Source organism: Amia ocellicauda, chromosome 14 (genome assembly GCF_036373705.1).
Source record: "Amia ocellicauda isolate fAmiCal2 chromosome 14, fAmiCal2.hap1, whole genome shotgun sequence".
Lineage (NCBI taxonomy): Eukaryota > Metazoa > Chordata > Actinopteri > Amiiformes > Amiidae > Amia > Amia ocellicauda.
The window spans coordinates 24,415,917-24,427,283 of NC_089863.1; the positions used below are offsets into that span (position 1 = coordinate 24,415,917).

At 48.7% G+C, this 11,367-nt stretch overlaps 2 protein-coding genes across 3 annotated transcripts in view; both read left to right on the top strand.

Moving 5' to 3' along the window:
• The window catches only part of LOC136767491 (synaptotagmin-11), a 20,669-nt gene extending 20,129 nt beyond the window's left edge, over positions 1–540 (top strand). Inside the window, exon 4 of the mRNA XM_066721291.1 lies at positions 1–540. This exon is cut by the window's left edge and continues 3,878 nt beyond it. The gene's annotated coding sequence lies outside the window, so the exon portion shown is untranslated.
• Positions 541–1,905: 1,365 nt separating this feature from the next.
• rit1 (Ras-like without CAAX 1) lies at positions 1,906–9,486 on the top strand. 2 transcript variants are annotated; one of them, XM_066721292.1, is made up of 6 exons: positions 1,906–2,038; positions 4,046–4,150; positions 5,022–5,078; positions 5,192–5,265; positions 5,355–5,546; positions 8,433–9,486. In XM_066721292.1, the coding sequence occupies exons 2-6, from the start codon at positions 4,060–4,062 to the stop codon at positions 8,661–8,663; spliced, it is 645 nt and encodes a 214-aa protein (XP_066577389.1). In that variant the 5' UTR covers positions 1,906–2,038; positions 4,046–4,059; the 3' UTR covers positions 8,664–9,486. The 2 variants fall into 2 exon arrangements, with proteins under 2 accessions (XP_066577389.1, XP_066577390.1); XM_066721293.1 differs by having other exon boundaries at positions 1,911–2,171.
• The last annotated feature ends 1,881 nt before the right edge of the window (positions 9,487–11,367 follow it).

Sequence of the window (11,367 nt, forward strand, 5' to 3'; positions counted from 1 at the left end):
ACTATACTACACTGCACTACACTACAGCACAGTAGTCCACAGGCCGCCCTGGCACGTTTGTGGTGATGTCATCCCTCCTCCACCCTCTGTACCTACAGTAGTCTCCCTCTCCTGTACTGTTAATCAAACACTAATTCGCTGTATAAAACTAAAACACTTTTTTTGTGTTTTTTTTGTCATTTTGAGGCAATGGAGTCTAACCTCTACCCCCCCGCGCCCCCCCCAACCCACTCAAACTACCCCCTCGGATGATTCTCACTTCGTTTATGTCTGGTCTCTTGTATTCCTGAACTGGGGAAAAGAAAAGAAATGAGAATAATTGTACTATTATTAATGCTAAAAGAGTAAATGAATACCGAATTGATATCGATGATAATTCAACGTAAATAACGTTTATGTGGAGATAATAAATGATGAATCCCGAACTGTGTTTAAACTGCATAATGTCATAAAGTCTATGCTAATATATTACACTAATGCTAACTTGTATGTTGAATTTGTTAACACACATTGAACGTGCAAATAAAGACTGATACACCACTGCGGTCTCCCCCGTCTCCTTCTAATAAGTAAGGATCTCTCACCCCCCTCTCTCTCCCTCTCCCTCTCTAATAATCATCAGTCTGTTTATATCAACTTCTGTGTGTACATATATATATATATATATATATATATATATATATATATATATATACACAAACACATATACTAAAGGAAGGGTGGATCTAAAACAGAAAAATGCTGCTGTTTGCAGTTCTGTCAGCTGCTCAGTCATGTGTTTTACTGTCCTCCCTCCCTCTCTCTCTCTCTCTCTCTCTCTCTCTCTCTTGCTTTCAAATTCAAATTACTTTTTTTGGCATGACCAGCATAAGTATTGCCAGAGCACTGCTGACAAGTGTCAAACAGTTTCACACGTACTGACACATGTACCACACATCTATTTATGTCCCAAAATGTAATGACAATAAACAGATTAATACATATAACTAAACGTAAATTAATCAATATGCATAATACCAATCATAATAAAAATGAGAATAGTTACTCTTTTACCTGGACTAAACAATATGAACATTAATATCACAGATATGTTCTCTCTACAGGAGTCTCTCCTGTGTTTGTGAGTCAGGGGCCACTGTGGCCCTCAGGCTGTGGACGCCAGCTGGATACTGGGCTGCCAGTGATATCGAGCTGGTCAACTCTCCGGGCAGGACTGGGACTGCTCTCTCTCGGAGTGCAACACAGCTGGGGACAAATGGGCACCACACACGACAAATCCCAACAAGCGCAATCAGCGCCGACGCAAGCGACGCTAGTGACGTCAAAGTGCGGTGGGGGGGGGGTATAAAACCAGACTTGCGTGCTTAAATGCGCGCAGTGCGTTATAAACACATCACCGAAAACAGAGCATAAAAGTCGGTGATTGCATTGTAAATATATGGGTTCAGTGATTCATTTGTCCCTGATGCAAGGCAAAACAGTAAAAGCCATTGTTCCAATATGTCAGTGTGTGTTTCAGTCTGATTTGCATACACGGAGATACCCAACCGTGCCCCCTAGAACCGCATCCCAAAACTGCAGAAAAAGTGCGCTGTGCATCTGAAACACTTTCTTCCAACCCTGAGCAGCTGCGCGCTTTCGTTTCCCTCTGCGCGGGTCTGGCTTTTGTCTGAGCTTCCTCAAAAACAACCAAAATGGCTTCTGCCCCCGGACTCCTCTTTGACATCTACGCCGGCTTATTCTGCATCAGCCTATTCGAGCATCTTCAGAGTAACTGAGAGAGAGAGAGAGAGAGAGAGAGAGAGAGAGAGAGGGGGGGGGGGGACAAGGGAGGGGAAAAACAACAACACGACGCCGCAGCTCAGAGGAGACAGGCCACGGCCACTAGGACCCGGAGCCGCCGGTAAGAGTGGCAGGCCGCGCCGTGTTTACAGTGGGAGCCGCGGAGTGGAGTTGGTGCGGGACGGAGCTCCGCGTCCGGATTATAACCACCGCAAACCCCGACCCGCAGCATGCAGCGCCGCGGACACTGACACCGGTGAGACCCGGTTGCCCATTGGCGTGTGTGCGTGTCTGCGATCGCTGCTCGTCTTGGGCGGATTTGGACACGGAAGTTTCAGAGAGAGGGCGCGGGAGAGGCAGCGACATTAATGCCAGTATTATTCTCATTGGTGAGCGGATTGAGACATGCTCCGCTGCAAAGTGCTGTCCACACTCGTACTCCTGCGCCTGCGCGCCGCCTGATTCCGTAATTAGTAACACGTCCGCTAATTAACTGTGCCTGGCAGTGGGAGGGGAGGGAGGAGGCAGCTTTTAGCTCTTCTGTTGACGACTGCGACCAACTCTGTGCTTGTTATTTAAGTGTGTGTATAATACTAGTACGTGCAGTGGCCGAGATGAGCCCGGGCTTTTAAAAACGCCGTGTTCAGGACATGTGTGGGCAGGGTTCGGGCACATGTCCCCGGGTTGGCATCACTCGGGTGTGCAGGGTTTGGGCACAGGGTCCGGGTTGGCAGGGTTTGGGCACAGGGTCCGGGTTGGCAGGGTTTGGGCACAGGGTCCGGGCACATCCCCCCGTGTTGGCATCACTGTTGTGATCGATGTATTGTCGCTACTGTAGCGTTGGCACATATATAACACTGCTGATGTGATTGTAGTGCTGGGTAGCGAAGTGTAATAGTCATGCATGCTTTGTACTTCATGAAACAACAAATATCAGCGGTTCATTCTCGTTATTTCCAAAGTTCAATTGTGTGTATATGTTTTGTATTTTTTATGTAAATGTCAGTATGGAAAGCAGGGCGATACACACTAGACACAGTTTGTCGTGTTACCACGTTTAGTCGTCTGATTTGTCTTGGAAATTGAACTTTCCATGAATATACAAATCCCCGGGCCTAGCTGTACCCGTGAGCCCGGGAGTTCTCCTGCTTCGGCAGCCCAGCGAGGTCGCACTCAGCGCGGCGCGGCAGGGCGGCTAGGAGACGGGGAAGCTGCGGGACCGTGTTGCATCCCGCCCTTGTATGAAAGTGGGCTTGACATACGGACGCGTTGTATAAATAAAGTGCTTGTTTACATCTCACATAAGATAGAGTTTAAGTCGTTAATCTTTTCAAACAGATGAAGTCATCATGACAGTCATCATTCCATGCAAACCATGGGTTTTGTCCCGCATGCAAATCCGGACATTATGTTTTGCAAAGCGAGGTTGAAGCTGTGAAGTGGAGGTGAGAGTGGGGTGGCATACAGGTACTGGAGACCCTGCTGCACTGGACTGTGTCTCTGTAGGACCAGGGCTATAATAATAATTATAATTGATCACATGTCAGACCACCTGACAATTCAGGCACACACACACACACACACACACACACACACACACACACACACACACACTCTCACTGTTGCACTAAAATTAGATACTTCCTCTTCCTACACTGCACTGCTCTCTGCACAGTGTGTGTGTGTTTGGTGGTCTGACCAGAGAACAGGGTTAAGAAGAGGCACCATGTATAGCATTTAATTATTGTAGTCATAATAATTACAACCATAATAAAGATACTTTTAATTTATATCCTGCTTTTCATAAAACAATCTAAGCGTTTTACAGAACTCATAAAACAGGAACAAACTATAAATAAATCGATACAGCTGTACTGAGTGTATCAGAAATGTGTCACAGCAGTACAATCCTACTGATTTACTGTCGCCCAATAGTAAAGACCAAAGAACTGTAATAATAATAATAATAATAATAATATTAACAATGATTTTGGTAATAATTATAGTACTGATGTAAATATAGCAGTAATAATGGTGGTAATAATAATAATAATTCTCTCTCTCTCGCTCTGCTTCCCATGTTTCCCCCGTCTTTGTGTCTCTGTGTGACTCGGTGTGTGTGTGTGTGTGTGTTTGTCTGTCTCTGTCTTTCTGTGTGTCTGTCTGACTCTCTGTCTCCTTTTTCATGATGGTAATTCTGTCTGTCTGTGTGTGTCAATGTGTGTGCGTGTGTGTGTGTGTATGTGTGTGTGTGTGTCTGCAGGCTCCAGCAGTGTGATGGAGTCATTGCGGGGGCCGGGGGGTGCGACAGGGGCGTCCCGAGAGTACAAACTGGTGATGCTGGGAGAGGGAGGTGTCGGCAAGAGTGGTGAGTGCTCCCATGTTTTGGGAATTTAAATGTTGTACTGTATGTTGTTTACTTATGAGCAAATTGGTGTGTGTGTGTGTGTGTGTGTATGCGTTTAGTGTAGATTAAAGGGGTGTGATGTGTTGTGTTTGTGGTTTTCATGTCCGAATATATTTATAGTTCAAAATATTCTCTCTCTCGCTCTCTCTTACTCAAATTCAAAATGAAATTGCTTTATTGGCCTGTCAGGACTGGTTCAGTGTTGCCAAAGCATTTAAGCAACATAGATGTTATGTGTTCATACAATACAATATTAATAACAGACAACACGAACAACATTTTCTGTATTGCGTATCTCTTGTTCTCTCCACTCTCCCTCTTTTATTTTCTCCTCTCTGTCATTCCCTCTCCTGCCCCTCCTCTCTTTCCCACCCTCTGTCCCCCTCTCTCCTCTCCCCCCATTCTTGTCTTGTGTATCCTCAGTTCTCCCTCTGCCCTCGATTCTCCTCTCTCTGTGCTCTCCCTTTCCCTCCCTCTCCCTCACTTTCTCTATCCCTCTCTCTCTCTGCTCTCCCCTCAGTGTGCTCTCCCTCTCCCTCGCTCTCTCTCTGCTCTCCCTATCTGTCTCTCTCTTTCTCCCTCTCTATCCCTCCCTCTGTCTCTTCCTCTCGCTCTCTTTTCTCTCTCTCTCTTTGTCTGTTTTGCCAATTCTCCAGCCCAGGGCGAGTCATTCAGAGGGAGAGCGCATCTCCCTTTCTTTCTCCTTTGCTCTCTCTTCCTCCCTCTTCCCCCTTCCCCCATCCCCTACCTGAGTTCTTCACTACCTACTTAAAAGTTTAATTTTTAAACTCTCTCCCTTTCCCTCGCTCTCCCTCTCTCCCTCTCTCCTCAGCTATCATCATGCAGTTTATCAGCCACAGATTCCCAGAGGACCATGACCCCACCATCGGTGAGAGAGCGTGTTGTAGTGTGTGTGTTGTTGGTGTTGTGTGCTGTTAGTGTGTGTGTTAATGCTATGTCGTGTTGGTGTCGTGTTAATGTTGTATTAACGCTGTGTTCCAGAGGACGCCTATAAGACTCAGATTCGGATTGATGATGAACCGGCCAACCTGGACATCCTGGACACTGCAGGACAGGTAGACAGAGACATAGACAGAAAGAGAGAGAGAGAGAGAGAGAGAGAGAGAGAGACCTACACTCACTAACCCTCCATCCATCCCCCCAGGCGGAGTTCACGGCGATGAGAGACCAGTACATGCGCGCAGGTGAGGGCTTCCTCATCTCCTACTCCATCACTGACCGGCGCAGCTTCTCTGAGGCACGTCAGTTCCACCAGCTCATCCAGCGCGTGCGCCACTCCGCCCACACGCCCGTCGTGCTGCTCGGGAACAAGTCCGACCTGGCGCACCTGAGACAGGTGGGCGGGGCTGCCGGCATCTCGAAGCGTGTGTCTCAGGGTGTGTGACAGCGTGTGTCTCTGGGTGTGTGATAGCGTGTGTCTCAGCGTGTGTCTCTGGGTGTGTGACAGCGTGTGTCTCAGCATGTGTCTCTGGGTGTGTGACAGCATGTGTCTCAGCATGTGTCTCAGCGTGTGTCTCTGGGTGTGTGACAGCATGTGTTTCAGCGTGTGTCTCCGGGTGTGTGACAGCGTGTGTCTCCGGGTGTGTGACAGCGTGTGTCTCAGCATGTGTCTCAGCGTGTGTCTCTGGGTGTGTGACAGCATGTGTTTCAGCGTGTGTCTCCGGGTGTGTGACAGCGTGTGTCTCTGGGTGTGTGACAGCGTGTGTCTCAGCGTGTGTCTCTGGGTGTGTGACAACGTGTGTCTCTGGGTGTGTGACAGCATGTGTCTCAGCATGTGTCTCTGGGTGTGTGACAGCATGTGTCTCAGCATGTGTCTCAGCGTGTGTCTCTGGGTGTGTGACAGCATGTGTTTCAGCGTGTGTCTCCGGGTGTGTGACAGCGTGTGTCTCTGGGTGTGTGACAGCGTGTGTCTCTGGGTGTGTGACAGCATGTGTCTCAGCATGTGTCTCAGCGTGTGTCTCTGGGTGTGTGACAGCATGTGTTTCAGCGTGTGTCTCCGGGTGTGTGACAGCGTGTGTCTCCGGGTGTGTGACAGCATGTGTCTCAGCATGTGTCTCTGGGTGTGTGACAGCATGTGTCTCAGCATGTGTCTCAGCGTGTGTCTCTGGGTGTGTGACAGCATGTGTCTCAGCGTGTGTCTCTGGGTGTGTGATAGCGTGTGTCTCAGCGTGTGTCTCTGGGTGTGTGACAGCGTGTGTCTCAGCGTGTGTCTCTGGGTGTGTGACAGCATGTGTTTCAGCGTGTGTCTCCGGGTGTGTGACAGCGTGTGTCTCCGGGTGTGTGACAGCGTGTGTCTCTGGGTGTGTGACAGCGTGTGTCTCTGGGTGTGTGACAGCATGTGTCTCAGCATGTGTCTCAGCGTGTGTCTCTGGGTGTGTGACAGCATGTGTTTCAGCGTGTGTCTCCGGGTGTGTGACAGCGTGTGTCTCCGGGTGTGTGACAGCATGTGTCTCAGCATGTGTCTCTGGGTGTGTGACAGCATGTGTCTCAGCATGTGTCTCAGCGTGTGTCTCTGGGTGTGTGACAGCATGTGTTTCAGCGTGTGTCTCCGGGTGTGTGACAGCGTGTGTCTCTGGGTGTGTGACAGCGTGTGTCTCTGGGTGTGTGACAGCATGTGTCTCAGCATGTGTCTCAGCGTGTGTCTCTGGGTGTGTGACAGCATGTGTTTCAGCGTGTGTCTCCGGGTGTGTGACAGCGTGTGTCTCCGGGTGTGTGACAGCGTGTGTCTCAGCATGTGTCTCAGCGTGTGTCTCTGGGTGTGTGACAGCATGTGTTTCAGCGTGTGTCTCCGGGTGTGTGACAGCGTGTGTCTCTGGGTGTGTGACAGCGTGTGTCTCTGGGTGTGTGACAGCGTGTGTCTCTGGGTGTGTGACAGCATGTGTCTCTGGGTGTGTGACAGCATGTGTCTCAGCATGTGTCTCAGCGTGTGTCTCTGGGTGTGTGACAGCATGTGTTTCAGCGTGTGTCTCCGGGTGTGTGACAGCGTGTGTCTCTGGGTGTGTGACAGCGTGTGTCTCTGGGTGTGTGACAGCATGTGTCTCTGGGTGTGTGACAGCATGTGTCTCAGCATGTGTCTCAGCGTGTGTCTCTGGGTGTGTGACAGCATGTGTTTCAGCGTGTGTCTCCGGGTGTGTGACAGCGTGTGTCTCTGGGTGTGTGACAGCGTGTGTCTCTGGGTGTGTGACAGCATGTGTCTCAGCATGTGTCTCAGCGTGTGTCTCTGGGTGTGTGACAGCATGTGTTTCAGCGTGTGTCTCCGGGTGTGTGACAGCGTGTGTCTCCGGGTGTGTGACAGCATGTGTCTCAGCATGTGTCTCTGGGTGTGTGACAGCATGTGTCTCAGCATGTGTCTCAGCGTGTGTCTCTGGGTGTGTGACAGCATGTGTTTCAGCGTGTGTCTCCGGGTGTGTGATAGCGTGTGTCTCCGGGTGTGTGACAGCGTGTGTCTCCGGGTGTGTGACAGCGTGTGTCTCTGGGTGTGTGACAGCGTGTGTCTCACCGTGTGTCTCTGGGTGTGTGACAGCGTGTGTCTCTGGGTGTGTGACAGCGTGTGTCTCCGGGTGTGTGACAGCGTGTGTCTCTGGGTGTGTGACAGCGTGTGTCTCCGGGTGTGTGACAGTGTGTGACAGCGTGTGTCTCTGGGTGTGTGACAGTGTGTGACAGCGTGTGTCTCTGGGTGTGTGACAGTGTGTGACAGCGTGTGTCTCTGGGTGTGTGACAGTGTGTGACAGCGTGTGTCTCTGGGTGTGTGACAGCGTGTGTCTCCGGGTGTGTGACAGCGTGTGTCTCTGGGTGTGTGACAGTGTGTGACAGCGTGTGTCTCTGGGTGTGTGACAGTGTGTGACAGCGTGTGTCTCTGGGTGTGTGACAGTGTGTGTCTCTGGGTGTGTGACAGTGTGTGACAGCGTGTGTCTCTGGGTGTGTGACAGTGTGTGACAGCGTGTGTCTCTGGGTGTGTGACAGTGTGTGTCTCTGGGTGTGTGACAGTGTGTGACAGCGTGTGTCTCTGGGTGTGTGACAGTGTGTGACAGCGTGTGTCTCTGGGTGTGTGACAGTGTGTGTCTCTGGGTGTGTGACAGTGTGTGACAGCGTGTGTCTCTGGGTGTGTGACAGTGTGTGACAGCGTGTGTCTCTGGGTGTGTGACAGTGTGTCTCAGCGTGTGTCTCTGGGTGTGTGACAGTGTGTGTTCAGTGAGCTGCAGTGAGTCCTCCTGTCCAGCAGGTGTCAATAGAGGAGGGCAAGAGCCTGGCGAGGGAGTTCCAGTGCCCGTTTTTCGAGACGTCGGCCGCCTACCGGCACAACATCGACGAGGTCTTCGCCGCCCTGGTGCGCCAGATCCGACGCCGCGAGAACGAAGCCGCCCAATCAGGGGACAGCAAGACCCGGGGCCACGCCTCCCTCTGGACACGCCTCCGAGCGCCCTTCCGCAGGAAAAAACACCCCCAGCACTGAGGGAGTGGGGGATGGAGGAGAGGGAGAGGGAGAGGGGGATGCGGGGGAGGAGAGAGAGAGGAGAGAACCTGGGGGTGGGGGGATTTGAAGATCTGCAGAGACCAGGAAAGTCAGAGAAAGTGAGTGATGGCAGGAGAGAGGGACCAAGAGAAAGTGGGAGAGAGAGAGAGAGAGAGAGAGAGGAAAGAGAAGAAACTGAGAAAATGACAGGTAAGGGGGTGAAGCAGAGAGAGACAGTCCGGTGCTTCTGAGATTTTGAGGCAGGAAACGGGAAATGAAGTGATAGAGAAGGGGAGGAGAGAGAGAGAGAGAGGGAGGGGATTCGGGGAGAAGGGGGCTCACTGACCTCCCCTTTAAACTTGCCTTAACAGATAACACCTGTCCCTGTTCTGTTCCTCATCCTCCCCTTTAACTGGTGTTTGGGCATGATTTTTTGTTGTCGGTTTTTTTTTCTGAATAAAGAAAGGAAATGATGTCAGGAGGACGGAGGACAGATACCAAAAGAATAGAGTGTAGTGTAGCATAGTTTAGGTCAGTACAGTATAGGACAGTGCACTATAATACAGTACGGCGCAGTATAACACAGTAAAGTGCAGTATATTACAGTACAGTGCAGTATACTACAGTACAGTGCAGTATAGTCCACAGTGCGAATGCCCCCCCACTCTCTTTACTGTAAGCACTAAAGCCTGCGTTGTTTTTCATAAGGGGCCATATTATAGAACCCAGTTCCCACTTTGTCTGTCTGTTTGTATGTGTCTGTAATTGTGTTTTTCCCCTAATTTATTTTGTGTTAATGAGTTAAATAAAAGGGTTGAATTTCTCTCTTTGTGTTTCTTTCAACGTTGTTGGTTTTCTTGTGGAAGTTGAATATGACACACACACACTTTCTTTCTCTCTCTCACTCTCACACACACACACACACTCACACTCTCTTTCTCTCTCACACACACAAACTGAACAGCTGATCTGGGTTGTGGGTGGAAATCAAGGCCCAAACTAATCTCTTGACAGTTTACCCAATAATAATAATTCACACACATACACACACTATTATTCTTATTCTCAGTGTTTTCTCACTATCTTCAAAACCCCCCAAACTTACAACCAGTAACTCACAGGACTGTGGTATTGTTGTTGACTGGGACCATTGGGGGGCGGCACAGCGGCACAGTGGCACAGTGGTTAGCACTACTGCCTCAGAGCTCCAGGGGTCCTGGGTTTGAGTCCCGGCTCGCAGTGCCTGTCTGTGGAGCTTGCGTTTTCTCGCAGTCTGGTTTCCTTCCTCTGGCTTAGGTGAATTGGCCTGTCCAAATTGCCCTGTGTGTGTGTCTGTCTGTGCCTGGTGTCACGTCCTGTGTGTATTCCTGCCTTGTGCCCTATGCCTGCCGGGATGAGCTCCAGCTTTCCTGCAACCCTCACCAGGATAAGCAGTTTCAAAGATGGATGGATGGATGGGACCACTGGCTTCCACTACCAAGAGTCATGTGTCATGTGGGTAATCGATGGGTCAGTCACCATCACTACTGCCCAACTTGTTTCACACACAACTTCTCAGACATTGAAGACATTGTTGGCTGTAGCTGATAATGGGATGCAGATGGGTCATGTTAATGAGTGCAAAATGTAAAAACACAATCCAAACCAGGAAATTGTTACTGTTTGGTGTTATGACAATGTTACAACATAGGTTTGAGCGGGACATTGAAAACAAAAGATTGTTGATAAGAGGCAGGTTTCGTTAGGGGGGGAAATATACTTGTTTTTTAAATATTCTTTGGCTGCAAATTGTATTATCAGTTCTATAATAATAGTAGTAGTAGTAGTAGTAGTAGTAGTAGATGTAAAAATAATAATACTCACATATACTAACTTTCATATAATGAAAAGTAACTTATCAGCCATTATACTACAGCTACTAACCTACTAAGGTTTTACATTGCCTTGTATTACTGATGCAAACTACTTCTAAACTATACTACTACTACAAACTATTACTGATATTAAAATACAGCCATACAAATGATCCAATGTCCGATAATATATCGTGCAAAGTATTGTCACATGCAGACCAAGCATCTTCAGACACTTTACAATCCAGTTGCTATTATTATTATTATTATTATTATTATTATTATTATTATTATTATTATTGAATGATTGTATGAATGCATGAATGAATCGTGATTGAGATCGACTAGAACAATGATCAACTAAAGATGCAATTAAAAATAAAATAATATGTTCCCTGACGGTAGGGGAAGTTCCGCCCCCTTGTGGACAAGCATGGCATCGCACCCGGATCCCACTGGGAATATGGAGTACAGTAGCGTCCAATGCACTCTGACGGAGGTTGTTTTACGTTTTAAAAACATACTTAACGCTGTAATGAGCCGTGACAATTAAAAAATAATTGAATGATCATAGAGACAAATATAAGTATGCAGATACACGTAGACTGTAGTTTTAGATGGAAACATTTAACTGTATGCAAGTATTTCTGGATTTAAATGGGCAAAAACAACCATATATCTTTACTTTAATTAAACATATCAGTTTCAACTTACTAGGCATGCCACTGACCCCGAAAAACGCTCTGGTAATGTGACATCGCACTGCTGATGTTTGTCCCTCTGCGTGCTCCGTCATTGTGTACACCAACGTTCACAATGGCACGCCACTGTCCCCGAAAAGCGTTCTGGTA